The 22,491-nt window shown below is 39.5% G+C and overlaps 1 protein-coding gene across 1 annotated transcript in view; it reads left to right on the top strand.

Moving 5' to 3' along the window:
• Nucleotides 1–22,491, top strand: part of PRTG (protogenin) — an 88,373-nt gene that overhangs the window by 355 nt on the left and 65,527 nt on the right. Inside the window, 1 exon segment of the mRNA XM_054214838.1 lies at nucleotides 401–703. Coding sequence (XP_054070813.1) covers nucleotides 401–703 — 303 coding nt within the window.

Raw genomic sequence — 22,491 nt, 5'->3', positions numbered from 1 at the left:
ACTCGCCCCGCTCCGGCTCCCTCGGCAGGCTCGTAAAATTAGCGAGCGGCGCGGGCGCGCCCCGGCAGCCGTGAGGGTCGCACCTGTGTGGCAGCCCCCGCCGCCCCCCGTGCGGAGCCCCCGTTACGGCCGGGCGGGGGTCGAAGGCCCCGGCCCTCCAGCTCCTTGGCACAATACGTTTGAAAACTAGGAGGCAAACGCCTGGGTGTTTTACAGCCCGCTGGGTTTACTCTACCTGTAGCCGGTACCACAGTTTTCCTAGAGTTTTCTGAGTTTGCAGGGCCGGGGGACCTCGGAGCCAGTAATGAGGACAGTTTTACCTGGTGGTGTGGGTTCAGCACGGTGGTTCGCAGCTCACACTTGGTCACTTACAGGCAAAATCTTGTTTTCTCTCTCTTAGGAGTGTGGTGCTTTAGTGAACTGTTTTTTGTGAAAGAGCCTCAGGATGTTACTGTCTCAAGGAAGGATCCGGTGGTCTTAGACTGCCAGGCCCGTGGTGAAGCTCCTATAACTATTACGTGGCTGAAAAACGGAGGCAAAGTATCTGAAAATGAACGGATCTACACTTTATCCAATGGCTCGTTGTACATCAGTGAGGTGGAAGGAAAGAAAGGAGAGCTATCTGATGAAGGATTTTACCAGTGCTTAGCTCTGAACAAATATGGGGCCATTCTCAGTCAAAAAAGTCACCTCACGCTAGCAAGTAAGTTCCAGCTCTTCTTTATTAACCTGCTCCTGAGTTTGTGACAGCAATTCCCTGAACAGCGTGCAACAGCCCACCGCTTTGATTGTGTACCTGAAAAGACAAACTGCAAAAGGAGAGTCGACTCTGTAGAACCTTGTTTCTTTTTAAATGTGCAAAGATTATGAGCAAAACTCGTGGTGGCCCCTTTTCGAGTCCCTGATGTGGCAGGAGTGGCACGGCCACCTATGAGACCTTTTGGGCAGCGGTGCCTTGTGTGGCTGGCTTGTGGATCACTGGTCTCCAGAGCATGTGGTGATGCAGAGACGTGCTGGCAACCTGCTCCAAAGGTCCTGGGTCTTGTTTCTCAAGTGCTGTTCGGGCAGCCTTAGAAGGGTTATCTATAAATCCGATAAAAAAGTTATTATTCCTTGTTCAATTGCTTGATGTTGTGTTGTGCTGTCTTGGGGCAGGGCAGAACGATAATAGAGATGGCTGTCTTTGGGAGGCGAAATGTTTTCTGGGGATCCATGAGGCTTAAATTACCAAGCCCTGGCTTTTCTGACACGTGTATTCAGCCAAGCAGATGCGGGTGCTGTCCTTTTTGGAACTGCTTCAGGGTCCTCTGGAACCAGCCATGAAGGCCTGTTATGTGGTTCCACTAGGGAGAGAGTGACACGTTTCTAGGGTGACTCCCTACTATTGGACGAGCAGTGAAGGAAATAGCTGTGTGTAAGTGCCTTTATGGCTTTAACAATCTGACCTCGAGTGTGTGGTGCCCTCCGTTTTCCTAGCATCTTTAAACGTATTGAGCAAGAGATGTGTGTTAGGAACTGAATGCCATGCCTTTTTCCATGCCAGGGTGGTGCTTTTCCAGTAGGCTGCTTCTACAACACTATCTCTTTTGCTTTCTAAAAGTACATGGAGTCATTTCAAAGAAAGTACACAGTTTATGTAGTCTTCTCATGTTCCCCCTATAATAGGACTTAACCGATGAACTTAATCTAATCGGAAAAGGCTTCCTTTGACCTCTTCAACCCTGTTCTTAGTAGGAAGTTGCACAAAACTGTGGCACTGGTACCTCCATGGAAGCTTGATGTTAGTTGTAAATTGCAAGTTTTACCAAATTCAGTCTGAAACTAGTTAATGCAACTGGTACGTTAGCTTATATTAAAAAATGTCTGAATGTTAACATTTGTTAGTTTTTTTCTGTGTGCTTCTGAACTGATAATAAATACTGTCCATAAGATGCCCCAGGAAGGTGTGAAATACCTTGTTCAGTGAGCTAGAGCCTTGGGCAGTTGAAAACCAGCCTGGAAGCAGGTGGCTCCAAGTAAGTGATGAGTTTTTCACATGCTGTAAAAGGCCGATCTGTGATCTCTTGATTTCAAAAATCTGGCTACTTTTTACTTTGTATCATTGCATCTTACTCATATACAGGATAAATAGACCAAGCAGTTGTTGGATACTTTTGATGAAATGATGAAAAAAGAAGTATTAATATTGTTGATATTTGAATTCACATCATTAGGTTTCAGAGTGTCATCACCATTAAATAAACAGACTGAAGAAAACCTTTCTTAAGAGGATAGGATTTTGTGGTTATGTTAATAAACAGTGTCTGATGGATTCTGTGTGTAGGACTGGAAAATTCAGGGCCACTTTAAGTCTGAGTTGTTGCAGAATGAGCTCTGTGCTCAATATCGGAGAACTTCTGGAATAGTATGAAGCACTATAGTACTGCGGCATAGTAAAACACTTGTAGTATCTAGTTTTACTCAGGCAGTACTGAACTTTTATAAATGTTTGTTTCTTGCATGCACGTTATTTCACCAGAAAGATGGTTTAATTTAATTTTGGGTTTTTTTGATAATGAAAGATTTTCACCAAGGAAGAGTTGTGAACCAATAGATTGCATTCTGTGGAGTAAGACTCTTGTTTTGCATCCCTTTTTTTTTCTTTTCTTTTTTTTTTTCTTCTCCCCTCCCTTGTAAGACTGTGACAAAAGGTTTCTTTTTCTTCTTTGAATACTTGAAAGGTTTCCTATGGCTGTTGGAGAAAACTGGAAGAGATAGTGGATCCGTAATGATCACAGTAGGTGTTGTTGACTTAGTGATTAAGTGGTTAACTAGTGGCCAAACATGAAGTTATCCTATGTAGCAGTCTCTTCTTTTTAGTCATATTCCAATCTGACGGGTTTCAGAATGTCATCTTTGCTGTAAAGCTGTGAAATAAGGCAGTAGTTTGTATTGTTATGTTTTGAAGCCCATAAAACATGTGCAAAATTAGTTTTATATCTCGTTTTTACAGTGTTTCTGCCTACTATCGTGAGTTGATTGAACTTTGCAGACGTTTTAAGTGAAATAAATTAAAGTTGTGTGGCGGATTTTGTAGGCTTATAATTTCGTTTAGAAGCAGTTATCCCTTTCTGCGAAGGCAAATTACCTTGTGATCAGGGTACAGACGGAACTATACATATTAAACAGGTAGAGAATAGGCATTAAATGGGCATTCTTTCTTTGGAGGAAAAAAGCAAATGCTCTCTTCAGTCTCTGGTAGCAGCAGGGTGCGAGGATGTTCTTTTACTTTGCCTGGTCAGAGCTTTTGCCAGTAAGCTTATCTTTTGCTTCAGAGTTGTAATGTTTAGTGTTGCATTTGGAAATCAAAAACTTTAATCTGTCCAAGAGTTTAAGATCTGAACACACAAGGAGATCAGGTCTTGGTTTCTAAAGTTAGGAACTGGAAGCTGAAGGTTGCACTCTTGGCAAGAATTCCATTATTCATGTGCAAATTAAGAATTCACAGGGTTAAAAGGTTAGAAACTGGCCAGGATGAGGTTTACCCTTGTGATAAAGAGCAGATGACCCTCATTCATTGGCCAAAGCTTTCATGTAGCTCCTCTGCAAAGTTAGTGATTGCCATGAATTGTTCTTGAGGAATGCAGAAATTCAAATGTGAGCAGGCCTTTCCTTAAGTGTCACTATGGAGCCTTATCTCCCGAGCACATCAGAGTAGGTCTGCAGGGACAGGGTTCCTCCCCAGAGGCCCCAAGGCTTTGCTTTCCTGTTGTTCATCCATGCACAAAAGAATTTGACTAATTTAGGGCTTTTTTTTGGCGAGATCCCCCTACTTTTTTAAAGGAAACTGTGGGGCTGAGGTATTGCTTAGGTAAAAATAAATATTAGTTTCACTACATGCTTGTAGTTGCTTCCAAAGTAGGCTAATTGATGTGGGGGGGAGAGGAGGAGGTTCCTGTGGGGTTCTTTGTGAGGCAACACGTGGGGGTAAAATGCTAATAGTGAAGAGTGTGACTTACTCAAAATTCAACTTGCTGCTGCTAGTGCTGCTGAGAGGTCTCTTTTAACGGAATATAAAAGGAATGTAGACTGTAGAGAAAGTCTAAGCACTTTTGGTACAACTTTGGATCAGACAAACAAGCTGAGATTTTTGTATTCCTGCATTTTTAAATGATGACCATTTAACCACGGTTAACTAAGATTCTGTCTAAAAATAAAGCTAGACTTCCAATAAGATAGTATGAAAAAAATGGAGAAGGTGTATCATGTTCTGAAGCTAGTAATGTGGGCTTTGGGCAGTGATTGGACAGGATGCTCATTGTTTATTTTCTTTTCACAAAAAGTGGAAATTGAAGTCTTAAGATGGTTGGATGGGATATATACAGCTGGGTAGGAGCATTCCTAGATAACCCTTTCTCCTCTTGTAACTTGGCTGAATTGATTTTAATGTTTGTGAATCACAGGAAACGTGAGCCCAATACCTTGTGTATGGGTTTCTACGTTTCACAGGAGTGAAAGGTTATGCAAGCAGAAGGTTTCTGGGAACACGCTCCTGGAGGGAAGCTGAGTGTATGCTGCACTGCAGTTTGTGAAACACTGAGCCTTTTACATGTAGTAAGCTATACTTTGTGGAGACTGTAATTTGGCTTACCTGCTGTGGCAGTGATGTGACTTCTAGTCCCACTGTTTGCCAGTAATTGGCAATATTTATGTTTTGATATCCTAATAACATCTTTTGCTCTGCTTTTAAATATTTGCACTTAAGAGTGTATCCAGCTGAGCCTTATTCTGTACTGTGACAATCATGTTTTCTTAGCAGTTCCAGCTGTTTGTTCCCACTTTTGCATTGTGCTCTTCCTTGTGTGGGCGCAGCTGCAAGTGTGGCTAACTGAACAGGGAACTGATCTGGGTCAAAATAATAGAATTAAAACAAAAGATGGTGTTTAACCCAAATGAGTTCCCTGAAGTGGTTTGTCATGGAGCCACTCACAGTGATTGCGCTAGTGTAACTGAGAGGAATGTTGTGGAGGTGGGAAGGCTTAGTGGGGACAGAGGAAGACTACTGAAACTTAGACTGTTGCAAAAATACGTGTTCATCAAACTATGGCCTTCATGGAACATGCGTGTAGGCAAAAATTATGCCCTTCTGCTACTGATTTTTTTTTTTTAATTAAATTTAGTATTTGCCTTAACTGAAGGGATTAATAGCTGTGGTCTAACAATAGAGTTGTCATTTTGTATGGAATCTGACATTTCAGGTATCTTCCAAATGCATATAGAGCTCAAAGGTATGTTTAATTATTTTAAATAGTAATGGAGAGAGGAACAAATTCTGAGAAGGAAAGCAGAAGTGTTTTTTGACTGAGGTGGAAGTGAAATGGCAAGTGGGCTGTTGTAGACAATGGTCTTGTGTTAAAAGAGATAACGAAGTCTTAATGCTGTAGAACTAGTGTGGTACAGACAGTTTGAGGAAGCTCCTGTTTTAGGTTTTTACAAGTGCTGCCTTATTGCTGTTGCTTTGATTAGTTGATTTGAATGTCCTGAGAGGAGAATCCATTTCTAAGCTGAGAGTGCACACGGTGCATTTAAATTCCAGCATTTAGGGCAGGAGGACGACTTTTAATGTCTCAGTTGGCAATGTCAGTTGTCAACAGTGAAGGAGGGCAGTAACATTTTTTGTTCTTTAACTGAGGTGCACTGAAGAAATAAGAAAACTGGGAAATATTTTCCTTCTTAACTGTTTTTCTTGGGGGTTTTTCCTCTGCAACTCCTCCAGACATACCCAATAACTCCTCAGTTGACCTGAACTTCCAGAACACCTTTACAGAAGAAACTGTCAACATCCTTTTAAGACATAACCACTAGTTACCTTTTTTTTGGCACTAGGGCATTTCCTATTCTTTCAGCAATGACTAGTTTGCACTTGTAAGAGCTCTTCCACAGACTAAGGGATGGGCTTTTATATTGTTGCCAGGACAAAAAAATGTATGAACCTTTACTTAGGGCCCATGAGCAGTGTTTGTTTCCACTGCCACTTTACTAGAGAAGTGAGCTTTTTATGGGTTTCCTCAACACCTCAGTTTCAAATTTGTGTCAAGCATAATGCCAAACCGAGGCATTTCATGCCCTTGCTTTTCTTCCTAGCTAGTAGAGCCAAAGCTGTTATGGCTTTTACTGGTTTTTATCACTGTAACTTTATAATGTATAAAGTTTTTACCAGTTTCTTTTTTAAAGGAATGCTCAGTCTTATTGGCAGTGTACTCTGTAGCTAATAAAACCTTCACCTACGTGAGAAATGTTGAAGGAAAACATGGTACCATGCTAGAAGCTGTTCAGAGCTGTGACTAGAAGCAATCGTTTCTTACCTGGTGCAAGTTCTACGTGTGGTATGTGCACTAAACTATTGAAATTTCTTTTCAATTTGCAAAGCAATGTAGGGCAGCAAAGGATGCTGTTCTGTTCTTGCAGTGTGGTGCTCCCCCCCACTGCTCCCTTTCTTCCCCCTCCCTCTCTCTCTGCATTTCTTGGTGTAGAAATTGTTGAAAGGGCATTCAGTAAGGCCCCCTTTTGTCAGCCAGCTCTGATTATCCTAAAGAAAAGGATCTCACTCTGAGCAGTTGTTTGCCTGGAGACTTGTTGTCACGTCTTCACAATTTAACAGCTGTGGCTATTGATGGTGTGCAGAACAATTTAAGACAATGACAAAAGAGAATCTTGGAGGAAGAATTTAAAAGTTACTAAGCATTTTCCTACAGAAATATGGTCATTTCCATTGTTGGACAAATCTGTGCTCAGTTTTTGTGTGTTTTCCTCAGGATTTTGTATTTTTCCATATCTTATCTCCAAAATTGTGGACATAATCTTTTGTTTAGTTTTGCATTGTTTTTTTTGTTTCATCAATAGGCCCAGCTGTTAAATTGGGATTGATTACTTCCAGTCTTTATAACTGGTAATCACCACCTAAGTGAAAAAGTAATCAACAATGTCAAGTCTCCACGTTTTGTTGAGTAAGTGTGGGTTGTATGGTCAACGTTAGTTAGGAGGGTCAACCTCTATATAGCTTTTAAGCAGCAGCATTTTAAGCAGTGTCTACGTTTTAAAGTTGATTGTGTCAGCAATTGAGTTAGAGGAGAAAAAAAAAATCACACTAGATGATCTTTGTAGGGGAGTTAAAAATCCATCTGGCAGCCTTCCAAAACCTACATCTATAGTGGAAGCATTTTTTGTTTGGATGGATGGAATTGTTACTTTTTTAATAGATAGAGATAAACAGCAGACATAGGAAGGAGACGGTTGTGAAACCACTGGAGTGTGGAGGCTTTGTCTATGACTTGCTTTATGAAATTATTGTAACCTCATCTTCTGTGTTGTTTTTTCTGTATGTAAAAGTTTTGGAGGGAGATGGCCTTCCTAATGTATTAGAGGAAAAAGTAAATAAGCAGTACTAGACAGTTTTTTCTCTACTGCTTTACTTTGTTTCATAACTCAACAGTAATTCTGGTTAGGTTTATTTCAATTAAATAGTATTTGATCTCCTTAGGTAAGTGGTAGTTTTTTTGTTTTTAACATCAACGTTCATGAAGGCAAAATAAACTAAGTGGCATCTGGATAATACAGTTATCAACTCGAGGCCCTGTTCCAAAGTGGTTGTTTCTCAATTGCCTGTCTCTGTTGGGCTTCTGGTAGGAGTTGTCTGACACATTAGTGCATCTGCAGTTTAGGGGAATACGATCTGGGTAACGTTCCCCCCAGATGCACGTAGGTCTGCTGTGTGCTCATGAAGTTCACTTAGATTCGTATTATCATAACCCACAAATGACAGAATGTGCGATCTTTGTATTTTATGGGGTAAAGATTTCAGGGTTACTAAGTCTTTCTGTGCCACTGTTACACTAAACAGCTTTTAAAACTCCCGCTGTGGTCAGTGTATTGCCCGAGTTTGGCTGATGGGAAAACTGTAAATTTTTCAGCAGTTAAGCTTGAGGAAGTTATGTTTGTCTGTAGCCTGAACACTTCATTGGAGCAACTGTGATAGTATTCAGTGAGTACCTTCTCATTGGATGTTGGAGCAGTAGAATGCAATGTGAGAAATGAAATACTGAAAATGAAAATATTATAAAAGACATAGAAATGCTGACAACAAGCTTTATATCCAAAGCTTTCATCAGAATTTAATCATTAATTTGAGGCAAAAGTTGCAATGTTCAAAGATACTACTTAATCTCTGGAAGGGTTACTGGGGACTTAACTACTGGGGAGAGAGAAAGTCAGCAAGGAGTGCAGTTATTTAATCTTCTGTAATCGTGGTTCTTGGGCTTATACCTGTATAAACTGATTTCCTTTTCTGACTTACACACTTATTCCCATAAACTATTTGAAAGTGATCTGAGGAAGTTGTTTCTGCGTGTAGGCCAAGTTTTCAGCAAGGAAATGACTTCTGGAATATGAAATAAATGGAAATGTATTGATTACAAAGTTCTATCAAAACTGAGAACAGACAAGAACTTTTATTATAAAACTAGAAAACAGGTAGAAACCTCATGAAGTAGAGTTTTCTGCAGACGTGGGCGTGGAGGCTTGCGAGGCTCACAGAACATATGATACACGCTGTCCCGGCTCCTCCTAGAAACCTGTCCTTACTGTCTAAGACTGTTATACAGGACAAGAGCATGAGAGCACAAGGGTGCCACCCATATCCTAGATCTCTGTGGTTGTAGGGCTTTTGTTTGATGAAAATATCTCAGGTGATCTTGAGAAATTAAAGGAAAGTTGAAAAGAAATGCAACTTTAATGCTTTCACTTGGTATATTTCTTCCTGTCACTAAATCTGGGCATTAGCTTAAACTAATGAGTGTGCAAGAAACAGCCAGGTCATGTAATTTTCCCTGGTATAACATAAACCCAAAAAACCAAACAAACCTCCTCCTCCCCACCCCCCAAATTAAACCAAAAAGAAGCAAAACCAAAAAAAATTGGAAAACTGAAAAATTCAAAGAGTAGGGCTTCGCTTTTACAAAAATGTGCAAAAATGTTTACAAATGTGCAAAAAAACCTGCAGTGTGGATATCTCAGTAGACACTAAACTGTTCTCTCAATGACCATTTTAAAGGTATATTGCTACAAGAGAAAATACAGCTGATCCATCTGCTCAGTTAAGTCAGTATTAAAAATAAAATAAAAATCAAAATCTCATCAGTCCCTTCCATAGACAATAATGATCAACACTTTCCTCTCAAGACCTTACAGTTACACTTTGACTTCTATTTTACCAATTTTTTCAATGGTAGAATACTACTGAGCAAATTATATCTCCAGCCTTTGACAAGAACTGTGTTTGAAAGCAGCGCCTGCCATAAGACCCCAGGTAAAATGTTCCTGGACAGCAAGCAGTAAGATTGTTGTTTCTGAATTATGGCAGAAATCTGTTGTGAAAAGCACAAACCTAACTGCAGAGACAGTCTTTGATATCCTTTCCCATCTTATAGAATCTTAGGAAGAATACTTCCTACGTACTGGCCAATATAAAGGCACTGGTGGTAGGATGGGGTTTGTCTCAAAACATTGCAATTCAGTAAATATGTATTCAGATGTGGAAAGTCTTTGCCGTGCCCATGTTTAAGTAGATGTTGGGATGGGCAACAGATTCCATTCTGTGCAGGTTTTATAGTTCTGTCCAAAATTGGCAGGCTTTTCTGAATCACAGCTTTAGGTGGGATGAATACAGCATTTTAGAAAGGAGAAAAGAGTTTGTCTCTAGCTACAGGCCACACTGAGTGGTTTATTGATGGCAAAGCAGCAAAACGTATGTCATTCTAGTCCTCTAGCCTCAGAACATGCTAAAATTATGACTTTGAATTTAATAATAGCAACGATGTGCCTTATCTTGGAAGTATGTGTAATAGAAGTCTGCTCTTTAGCTCTGAGGTGCGGTAGTTCCATTTTGAAATGGTTTGCCTATGAGAGACAGTTTTGAAAGAAATAATCACCTGACTGACCAGGAGTAAGGGGTACATAAAAGTTATTACAAGCATTAAACATGTCATCTGGTGCTCTTTTAATACATAGCTAGGGGGCAGTTAAACTAAGTCTTTACAGCTTGTGATGTATATCTTGTGTATAGTGATGCATGAATGTTGGAAACTGGAGGGGATTCTGTGAACAGAAAGCAACTCTGTATCTTCAGATTTGATTTTTAGCGTCTCGAGATACTAATCCTGTTCACGTTGATTGATTGCATTGTTTGTTCTCATTTTAGTAGATCAGAATTTCTTGTGCAAAACCCTCATGTCTTAATGGTATCACTAGCAAATTGCTGGATTTATAAAAATAGAAAAAATGTTGGATTTTTAATTGATCAGTGTAATTTTACCACATGTGTACTACCTTATCTTTGGACACCCTCATAGATATACAACACACTTTTAAAATCTTGTATTAAATGGAAGATCTTCCTGAATCTTCCAGTCAAGAGGGTTTTGAGTTTTGATTTTTTTTTTCTCTCCTTTGAGCCATTTCAAATTGAAGACAAAACAAGATAAAATAGGATTAGAAAAATAACTTACTCTTCTATATCTCCTAAACCTTTGCAGCATGAGTTTTTCATGCAAGTAGCAACGGTCAGTCTTCTCTTATCCCACTAAAATCATAAAAGTCATCTATCGGCCTGTTTACAAAGTGGGATTGTCAGTTCTTTTAAGCTGTATTGAGAGACACTCGTTTCCTTACACTTTAAAATGGAGAGGAAAAAGTGTCAAATAGAAAAGCTTTTCATTTCTTTGCTGATCTGTTCTAATATTCAAAATTCTCATTATTTGTGTCCTCTCCCATGTTCCTACTCTTTTCTCTTTCTCATGTCAGGTGCAGGCTGGTTTTACTGCATGTAGACTTTTTTTTTTTCTTCCTTTTTCTCTATATGAATTGTGACTTATATGCTATATCATTGTTTTGGATTTGCAAAACTGCTTCTGGTGACTCTCTGTTTCTTATTCCTGTCTGGTGACTGGAAGGAGGTACTGTTTTCCAGTGGAGCTTATTTTCACAGCTGTGGCAGAGGAGGGAAGTGTCATAAGATACTTTGAGGTCAGTTTTGACCCCAAATTTAGATGAGGTAAAAATGATTTGACAGAAGTGTAATATCTTGTCTCAAGTGGTCTGGCTGTCACTTCAAAATTAGATAATAATTATGATTAAGAAAAAGCTGTTTTGATAGCCGTTACAATGTACAATAAAAACAGCTCAGTGTTACACAGTATTGTTTTTTGTTTTACAACTTGTTACAACTGGAAGTTATCAAATAAGCCATTAGCTATTCAAAGAAACTTTAAAATTAATCTTAAGGACTTTGAACATGCAGAAGAGTCTTAAATATTTTTTTTATGCTACTCCTGCTTGTTCAATCTTCAACATATTAATAATTGTTAAGGTAACTTATCAGCAAATTAACTAGTGTAAATTGCTAAATTACCATTTCACTGTCCACATCAAGATCTCTAGTAAACCTCTAATAACTGTAACATGTGCCTCAGGCAGAGCTGTGCATTATGTATGTTCTTTGTAACGAGAATTCATTGACTTTATGAAGCCATTGACAGACATTTATCATTTTGTTCATTAAACTTGTCTGTGACATCCGGCAAATTGATGTTAACTGGAAATATTCTCTGGGAGTTCTGGCACGACTCTGTCATTTTGCCTGAGGAGAGAGAAACTCTGTACATAGCGTGTCCCAAATTACAAGGGTGAAACTTCCTTCCCCCTCCCCAAAAGTGTAAGCGAGCATATGACCAGCTCTTTTTTTCATCTTGCTTTTAATGCTTATTTATGCAAACAACCCTGTGGCCCACAGTTTGCAACCAGATTTATCATTGATCTTCAATAGAGGTTGAAAGTGGATACTGCTTTTATTTGTTCAGCCAGTCTGTGCCAGGAAGGCAGCTCAATTTTGTCACATGACCGAATTATTGTAAAAATGATCATAATACAAATCCACAATGCTCTGTGCACAGTGGCTCATGGAACTGATACATGTGAGTTGGTATTGAGATGCATCAGCCTGTGCTCTCAAAATTGGTTTTCATTTATTTAAGAAGTGGAGACGTAATTCGGTATGGGGATTTTCTTGTTTTGTTTTTGTTTCTCATTAGTAGAATTTCTTTTTTTTTTTATTTTTTCTTCGCAGTTGTAAATTCTTATCTTTTTTCTTCTTCTTTTTTTTTTTTTTTTTACTTTTAAGAGTATGAACTTTATTTCTAGCATTTTTTTTTTTTCTAGTGTTTGGAATTCCTGGATTTACTAAACACTAGAAGAGATAAGCACTGATACAGTGTACAAGAAATTAACTATGGAATTCTTGGAAGTGTTGATGGGACTTTTGTGACATTCCCAGCACGGGGCATTTAGTACTTGTTTTTAATGGTCATCATCTTTACCTGATGTTGCTGATTCACATAAAATATGTGGTAAATGACCAAATACTTTGTTGAAAGCCTTTATAATATACGTTGTAGAGCAGTGCTTCATTTGGTCTTTTAAAATTACTGTGTTTGGAATGATGAATGATATGTCATTCGTTCTGCTTTTGAGCACCCAGTGTGGAAAAAAAATACGCACTTTTAACACCTGCCTGTGTTTGATGCCTGTGGATAGCTATCCCTAATAATGGCAGAGGTTGTTAATAGGATATCTGCCCACCTGCTGGTGTTCCTGTTGTGCTACCTGAATCCAACTGTATCAGGGATCTATCAAACAGAAATGAATGTACTAACAAATTGTGGCATAACTGACTAAAATGTTTATTAATGGGTCAAAGATAATGTTCAGATTGTAAAAAAAAAAAAAATAAAAAAAAAAAAAAAATATATATATATAAAACAACAAACTTCCAAAAACTGAATATCCAAAAATCCATTACATAAAATTTTTGTCTTTTGAGAGAAAGAGTAGAGCAGTTGGCTCTTTAAAATATATTGTGTCTCACTACATAATAGTTCACTGGATTAAATGAATTTATTGATTTCTGCTTCTTTACTGACACACATTTATGAGCAGTTTCTTTGGCACCATGGCCACATGTCAAAGGTCATAACTTTCCTTCACTGTGGAAGAATAAAAGCTTTGAGATGGTGAATCCCTGAAATCCACACAGTGCTTTATTCTCCCCCCCCCAGTATAATTACTGTTTTTGCATGACTTTATTTAAGATAAATAAACAATAATAATAAAAAATATACACACTAGAAAACCCCCTATACTTATCTATCATAAAATAACTGCAGGAAACTATTTCTCTGCATGAAGGGCGACATATCTAATCTGCTAATAGGTATTGTTATAAGATACATGGTAGTATATTAGGCTCTTTTATGGTCAGAGATTTTATTGAAAATGGTCAATTTTAAGAATATAATAAACATTTTTCATGAAGAATTTTATTACGCTTCAGTTTAGAAACAATATTTCTTTCCTTTTAGAGCTGTGTCAAAGGCATATACACTTTGTGCACCAGAGGTGATACTGCAAGTAGATCCTACTGAGAGAAAGAACCACATTCAAAATATGTGCTTTGTGTTTAGATGAATGTTTGTAATCTTGACATTTTCTTTAATGCCCTTCATTAATAGTAGCCTGTGGGATTTTTGGTGTGTACTAGATATGAAAGTCCACTGATGACATAAACATGAAGCTACTAAAAAAGAAACTGCAATGGAATATAAAGAAGTTTAATCAGTCCACTAGTTTGCAAAAAGAGAACAATAAATCACGCTTTAAACATGAAGTGGCTGACACTAGTTCTGGAATTTTGGAAATGTAGAACAGGATGCAGTTAATGCTGTATCCCGTGTGCAGTCTGTGGTGCTCATCTGATTGATAACTTGGTAGAAGAAATACTTTTTTTTTTTTTTTTTAAGCTAGATAGTTATCTAACTAAGGCAGTTAGCTGTGAGGATTTGAACTGGCTTTCTGTGTTACCTGACAAGTGCTGGAGCTGGCTGGAGGCAAGTAGGCAAGAGTAGTGGGGATATGGGACTATCTGGGAAGAGTTTATCTTCACTTTTTAGCAGCTACTAACTGATAGATAAGCTCTGACCATCTCAAGAAACAGCAGCGTGAAGGTAACTTCACTCAGGTGTTATTTTGATTTAAAATCATCAAAATGTTTGTGCTAGGTAAGGTGAAATAGGTTTGAATTGTTATCAGGGCCTGGCCATAGTCCTCCTAGCAGGACTGTTTCTGAAGGAATAGCAGAGCCTAGAGTTGTATCCATGGGAAAAAAACCCACCCGGATTCTCTGAAAAGATGTAAAAAGTCTTCCCATCACCCACCCCAAGAAAGAGAATTGGCTGACAAACTTTATTTTTACGTAGTAAGTTGATGCTTTTACTCTTGCAAAACATACCAGTGGTAGTCTTTTCTTCTGCTCTGTTGTTTTGTGCAAATGATGATCTTATTCTAAGAGGGCTGGTGGAACTCTGCTGTTAAATCTACCAAATATTTATATTGCAGGACTGTAGTTACTAAGTTTCTGACATGTTAACCTTTTGGACAGAAATTTGTCATGTCAGTATCCATCTCTGCTTTTAATTTTTATTATTTCTTTTTATACAGTATACTTCTGCAGCACTGTTTATCCTGTTCCCTAGAACAAATCTAAGATGGAACTGCTTTTTCTGTGTTTTTGTGTTTCACTAGGATAGCATGGGAATGTCTACTTAGGTTACAGAGATGTGGGATTTGTTGGGGAAGGGGGTCTTTGTGTCTGGAGGTAGATTTTGCTGTTGCTATGAATATATTTGCAAATTTGGTTGTCCTGTAAGTTTTGAGGAAAAATCTCTAACTTTTTTTTTTATTTTTGGTACATGTTCAGGACATACTTATTAGGCTTGACTAGCTAGAGACACAGAAGATGCTGTTTGTGCTGAGCATATTGCTTGTGAATGCTGAGCTGGGCTTTCCGTCTAAGCAGTCCTAGGCAGCTGTGGACTTGCCTTTTTTTCCTGTTCTGAATTAATGAGGAGCTGAAGTGTGATCTAACACAGCCTGTAGAAACCAGCTGGCATCGAAAGCTAAAGTGAGTGAAAACAATGGTCTAATTACCTGGAGAGGAAGTTTGGGAGGGGAAGTGGGTGAGGTGGAGGTGTGAGTGGTCTCATGTGTCTAGAGGTCAGGAAGGGGAAGAGAAATGCATTGGTGGGAAGCGGCTAGTACTAAGGAAAAGCTTGTGGAGTGAGGCCTGGGGTTGGCTCTGTTTGGAGATTGCCGTGGGCACAAGTCGGGAATGGGAGAGGACGGAGGGACTGACAAAGACTGTCTCAAGAGACTGTGCCCGTTGGAGCAGCTGATCTTTCAGGACATGGAATGTGGACCCAGGAGTCTTGGACTTCCCTTGGGAACTTCAGAAAGACAAAGAACAACCTCCCACTCAGAGGAGTTTTGGCAGATTTTAAATTGCATCACTGCTTCAGCCAGAAGCTTCTACAATACGTGATACAAGTCAGCATGTCCCTACTTTTCATGGGAAGTCTGTGATTGTTTCCTAAGGTCTCAGTGTTTGATATGAGGTTCTGAGGTTTGATCAATTGGAGCTGCAACAAGTTGGGGAGCTGTGGTTGCAACACACAGAGTGCTGTGAAGGATCAGTGTCTTATTTTAGACACCTACATTTAGTGAATATTTTGGGCCACTGTCCAACTGTTTCTCCATACACAAAAGTAAAATTAAAGTAATAATAGAACGTCATCTCAAGGTGTTGTGAGAGTAGATACATTAACATTTGTGAAGGACTGTAGTGCAGAGCCTTGCAGAAAAGGCCATAGGGAAGTTAATAACTCTGTCTTCAGGGCAGTGCTTAATAGAGTGTAATAAATAAGGAATGAGGCCACACACTGAACAGAGAAGAGAAAACAAAATATTGAATAGATGCTCATTATGTGAGCACCATTCATTTGGTGCTGTGAATAGTAGGGGAAGTGTGATTGTGCAGTTGGATTGTTTCCTAAAGCATGTATATAAACAGAGCAAATCAGTTACATAAGCAGCTTCATTTCTTCAGTTTCCTAACTTTTGAGCATTTCGGTTTGGAAATTTTCATCTCGTGTGTGTGTAAGAGGCAGATATACTGAATGCTGTGTTAGTGGGAAAGTATAGAGGTTAGCTTCATTTATCTAATGATGTATGTAATGCAGGAAAAAATGAAATAAATATATACTTGAAAGTGTTCAGAGTTTTATATAGGCAGGGTGTCAGGAAAAAAAAGACTTCTAGCAGGGGGCACTGGGACAACTTCTGAGACAAGTTAAAGTGAGTTTATCAGAGCTTTTTCGTTTAACTAAAACATGGGCTAGTGTCTAAGCATGTATTTAGCAATACCTTTAACTTGATAATAATAATATTCAGATTACTGACTAGGTACAGGTCTGCAGCAACGTTTATAAACCTGTTGGTAGTATTATTTATCAGAGTGTGATCTGATCTAGGAAAAATTTTAGCACAGTTCTAACAAAACCCATGTTTAATTTCTACTTTGGACTACAGTTTAAGCTTGTGTGTGGACAGGGCTTAGGTGAGTGCTCACCTGTACACTCTCTGGTGTTTGTCAGTGCAATATTTACTCTCTCTGTGACCTGAGTGAGAGGAAATTTGGTTTATTGCTGGTGTGCGGGAGAAGACCTTTTTTGTGGTGCGTGGTATTACAAAGGTGTCAGGGAAGGCCACGGGCTCCAGTGCTGTGGAGGAGTTAGCATCAGTAGGTTTCACCTCCTCCTTCATCTGGTCTCTTTTCTCAAGTATTTACTCCAGCACATAGCCTAGAGTACCACCTACTTGTTAGGCTACAGATCTTGCCTTGAACCACAGGACAGGTTTCTGGAAATACAGCCCACCAGTCATGACTAGAGAAAAGCCCTGATACTCTCTCCGTGTTATTTTTCCTGGCACATTTATGTAAAGAATCTCAAGGCAGTGAAGTATTCAGCACCTCACACCTTCAGTGCAAGGTACGCACCTGGATCCTGTTGGGGATCTGTCCCTTTGTGTACTGCGGCCTTCTTTCTCGGAGGATGTTCTTTCTCACAGGCATGTTCAGAAGATGGAATTACAAGGAAACGTAAAGCGTTATTTGTACCTATTTTTAAGTGTTCCTTTCCTCACTGTTTAGTTGCTGCTGTGTTTGCCATTGTCTTGCGTTTACCTAAATAACGGTTGCTTGGCCTTTCACAAACTTGTGAAGAGGAAAGATGGTGACCACCTGAAACAATAATATCTGCGGCAGAATAGCCTGAGAACTTTAAATAACCAAAGGGGACCGTTTCCTAGGCAGCTAAGTGACCTTTGGATCCCAGAAGCGGGCTATTCATAGAGGCGAAGCCTTTGTCCTGCTTTGACCAGTGGTCAGTGAACTCTGGCAGGCCTCTCAGCTCACCATCTTGGCCCTAGACTAGCAGCTGGTGATTGATTCATTTAACTGTCCAGATTCACATTCTTCTGTCAAGGACTTGTCAAGGAAGAAAAAGGTTCTATGGAGGGCTATTCATTTTACTAAAAGGAAAGGGATGCATTATATGATTGAGTGGATTACTTTTGGGTCAGAAGAGTTCCTGCATTGCTCCGTTTTAATTCGGCCTTCAATCAAAGAGAGATTTAGTTTATCAACGCAGTGTGGTGCTCATGAAGAGGGACAGATCGTTTCAATTCCATCAGTGCAATAGGGCTGGTTTGTTTTGTTTTTTTTTTTTTTTGTTGTTCCACCCCCACTTCTATCATTCACACACACCCCGCCATTTTTTTGCCAACAAATCCATAGATTTTTGTGATTAGTTGGTATGACAGACGGCTAAGAATATTAATTTCTGTTAATCTCACTCTTAGTTTTAATGTGTATGATATATGAATATTAATGCTCCTATTAGCTCTCATATATGGTGTTAAGCAATCCATAAAAGCCTAGAGTAAGTAAAAGATTAGTGTGTTACCTCTGTTTTGGATGCAGAGAAAACAGAGAAGAGAATAAATTCTACAGGATCAAACTAATAAATTACTTTCCTACAGATGACTCAGGCAGCTGTAAAGCTGAGGGTAGAACCTAGTATTTTCTATCCAGTCCCCATTTTCACCTGATACACAACTTTGTTGTACAAACCCAGCATTTTTCAAATGTGCAAGAGTGCTATCTGTCCATTTGTCTGAAGGTTTAGAATCCCTATTTTTAAAAGAACAGGAGGGTGTTTCCATGCTTTATGAAACTTGAATCGTGTTTTCAATTTTATAATTAATGCGTCAAAACCCCAACTTTGAGTTGCACTAGGGAGGTGTGTTCCCTCTTCATCGTGTTTCCAGGCTCTTCTGTCCATCTTCCCTTCAGCTGGGCTGTTTCCCTTAGCATTACGATTTTTTTTGTGATTCTCTCCATGAAGTTCTGAGAAAAGAACGTCGTTGCTTAGCTCCTTCTGCTGGAAATAACAGGCATTAAAGAGCAGATCCCGCCAGTTAACCTTCTGCCTCCATTTCAATGAACATGATGAGCTGCAGCAGATGAAATATGACCTTCAAGTTTCTTTACCCTACTCTCATAAGCTATGTATTGTTTTGATTTGGCTTATTGAATGCATTATGAGGGATTTCTGATTGGCTTCAGGCCAAGATGTTACGCCTCTGCTGATGGAAGTACACGTGCATAATTTAGAAGAAAATACAGTAAGGCTCGGTCTGTTGTATTCTTTTCTCTCCCTCTTTTTGAGGGAAAAGGGAGAATTTTGTATTTGTTGAGATAAATGAGCGGCTTAACTATCTTAAGAGCACAAGAGAGGAAGGAAGTCTGAGATAATCTAACCTTGCTTTACTCTTCTCTGTTATGTACTTCTATGTATGTGTCAGAAATCTGGGATAAGTACACCACCTGTTGAATAGGCTCCTTTCATGGAAGCCTGGTGGTATTCTTTTCATGTCTGCAGTTGCATTTCCTGGGGCTCAGTCTCATTTCTCGAAGCTTCCTTGTTTCAGGCTGGAGCATGATGTCTGAGGTGAGGGTACCGGCTTCTCTGTGCTCCAGATAACACTTCCCTCGGCAACTTCCTGGTGGCTTCGATTCATGGCCTTGAATTGGCAATAAATAATGACCTTTTGAAAATCATGGAAAAGGAAAATGGGTTGTCATTGTGCATTAGAGAATGTAAGTAATCAATCTAATAACCAAGGGTATTACCTACTTAGTAGAACATTGCTTGCGTTAAGACTGGGCAAACTGGAAATCCAGCTATTGCTTCCCACCCAAGCAGTCAACAGCCATAGCAAGGTGACTGACTCTAAAGGCAAAATGTTTTGGTTTCTTCTGTTTGCCTTTGATATGAGAGTTTTTATGGTGCAATCAGAATAAATTTCCAGACACTTAAGGGAGTCAGAGAAATACACCTTGGGAAAAATATAAGGATTTCTATGACATTGAAGGCAATTACGATTTTTATCTGGAAGCCACACTTCTGATTTGTTTTATGTGAAAATTGCAAGAGATAAACATCTGATAGAGGATTTATGTAACTTCAGTAAATAAGCAGTACCGACAATGCCTTTTGTGACTTGTTTGTGTGTGAAGTTTGTTTCTGTTTTTCTCCCTGCTGCTCATTCAGAATTTTGCTGTTAGTAACTATGCTGTGTAGAAAGACTGTTATTGGGGAGAGATCTCTGGGCTGTGTAATGCAGCAGGGGGGCATTTGGTGACAGGGAAATGAGCTGCAGGCGTTTGGCCCTTGAGAGTGGAGGCATCTCTTCTTTCTTTTCCCCATGGGAATGCTGCAATGTTGACATTTGGAGAGGGGGCTGAAGGGCTTGAATTCCCAGCGCCTCTCCGCAGTTTTTTTGCAGTGAAATTGTGTCTTTCATCCTAGGATGCTGATTCTGAAACACTGTAAGCAAAAGATGGAGAGTGCTCGTATCTCTCAAGGATAGCATTTCTGACAGTTTGAAGACTTACAGCACCACCATATCAGCTTACGGTCATTCGTATGTGGATGGAGCCGGTTTGCCACTGTATGAAATGAAACCTCTTCTTCCACCTCCCCCCAGATGTGAGGAAAGGCACAGTGGTGGGCGGCGCAGCAGAGGAATGTGTGGGGCCCCACTCCTGTCCTGGGATGCGCTCTGCGGTGCTTCCTCTGATTGATGAGCTGGGCAGGGTGAGGTGAAGAGCGGGTATTGCATTCTACTTAGGGTCTTGTTTTATTTTACCAGGAATAGCATTTATTTATTTTTAAAGGTACCTGACTGATAAATAGAGGTTTTACCCTTCAGCTGGCATCTGCAGTGAAATTCATTGATTGGAATGGGGCAGCTTTAGCGCTTCAGTGCTGGAGGCTCTTGTTGCACAGTGCTGAAATTGTCTTCTCTGTGTTGCACTGAGTGATTATTAAATTGTCATTGTTCTTTTTGGGGTTGTTCTTTAAGGAACCTTAGAACTGTAGCAGTCAATCTTTACTTTTCTATTTCTGTTTTTCTTTGGTGTTTTTTTTCTTTTGTTTTGCTTGGGTGTGGTTTTTTGTGGATGCCAAATTAGCATAGTTGTGAAGGGATACATTTTTTATTGCACAATCCTGCTTGTGTTCTGATCCTTCTCTTCATGTTGTAAAGTGCAAAACTGTGCTGGATATTCCCCATGCAACAGTTGGGCTATTAAGCAGAACTAATTCTTCACAGAATGGCAGCAACTCCAAAGAAAGGCATCTGTAGGATTAAGCATAGATACTAGAAGGCAATCACTTGGCAAACTGCTGAAGGAAAGCAGTCCTTGCAAAGGAGAAAGTGGTGTGTTCTTTCTCCTGAATGCAGGCAGCCACACAAGTAGAACAGCTTTGAAGCTGGTTAATGTGGCTTCCTGTGTGCCTTTTCTGTACTATTTTCTACATTTCTTGTCTGCAGAAGAGCAGAGGGGAATTCCTTGATAAGTGCATTAGCATTTATTGTGCACTTCTGTGGCCACACACTGTTGCCTGGATGCTAGATAGACTGAGAAGGGAAAACCCCAGCTGGGATGCCTTCAAAAGTGAAAAGATCAAATCTATCATGCTTGTTCACATGCTTCAGTAGGGTATGTCAGTTACACCATTAATAAGCTGTTGAATGTATAGAATCATACATTTCTAAGCCTCAATCTTTTATTTCCTTTGAAACAGTGCTAGTGATAACTCCTGAGGTGATATGTATGCTTGGTTTCATTGGGAAGGATGGTAATGATATATTTTTTGCCACTTATTAAATGGCTGAGGTCTAATAAGACAGTATGTGTGGTTATGTGAATAGCTTACACATAGCTGCAAGAGGTAGCAAGTGCTGTTGTTGCAATATCATTAGCTGCTTTGACCAAGGTAAAATAGAAAGATTTGGGTGTATTATCCTGTACTTTCTTCCTCCAGTGATTGGGAATTTTGATGCATGCCCCTGCATTGCAATTCTCCTGGGCCATCCTCTCAGTGTTGCTCTAAGAGCACCTGATGGGCCAGAGAACAAAGAGTAAAATAAGGTGCTCGTGGGTTGGTAGTTTGTCAGTTAGGATCCTCCTGATATTTTCTCTAGCACATTGGTGCTGTCTAGGATCCCATTTATTGTCACAGTTATGTTAATATGTCATGAATAACAAGCTGTGTGTCTGTTCCAGTGGTCTGAAAAAATGAAGAGGAAACTGTACAGTCTAATCACCCTGTCAAATTGTATTTTTCTGTTCCTGCGTGCGTGTTTCTGCATTTAAGAGAACTTTTTGAAGGGTGATTATCTACTTCTGAGGAGCCTGTTTTCTTTAACTGTTTTAATGTTTTTTTCTTAACATACAGCAGTGATGCTAATTATAAACTCTTTCTGTTGCTATAACACTTTCCAAAATTTACAGTGAATGTATGTTGCCTATTTAGCAAAAGGAAAGAGCATATTTCATAAAATACAATATATCCTGAGATGAAGTGATTGCTTTTTTCCTTGAAAAAATGGATCAGTATCATAGAACTCCTGGTGTATTGTGATGTTTATTATAATAATTTTGAATTCACAGTTTTACCCAAGAAGGAGAGCTTAGACAGCCAACGACATGTTTAAATGTTGAGAGTCTAATGTGCAATTTGATGTATCCTGTGCCCAAGAAAACGAACATGTACAGGGCTGAAAGCTTCTGAGGCAATGGCAGTGGTAGGGCTTGCTTCTGCCTTCAGTGGTGTCCATGTGTGTAGGAAGGGGCTGCATTTCCAAAACTGCCTCGCCAAAGGGAGGCTGTCCCAGAACCACATTCTTTTTTCCTCTGGAGCTGCCAAAGATGATACTTGGTCTTTGAGACCCTGTCTCCAGACCTTGTACTTCTGAAGAGCTCTTGCAAGAGGGGAAGAAAGTTTTGTTTTGTTTTTAATGAAAACAAAAACAAACTTGGGAAAGTCAGGACATACAAGGAAAAGACTATTCTCTGTTCTTCCTGGGCGGAGTAATTTTTCCTTATCTTGTCAGGTTTCTTCTCCTTTCCTGTCAGCTGTCTTCAATATGCATCCGTTT

The sequence above is a fragment of the Rissa tridactyla genome, chromosome 9 (genome assembly GCF_028500815.1).
Source record: "Rissa tridactyla isolate bRisTri1 chromosome 9, bRisTri1.patW.cur.20221130, whole genome shotgun sequence".
Taxonomy (NCBI): Eukaryota; Metazoa; Chordata; class Aves; order Charadriiformes; family Laridae; genus Rissa; species Rissa tridactyla.
Note: the sequence above shows the minus strand (reverse complement) of the source record. Positions and strands in the feature narration are given on the sequence as shown.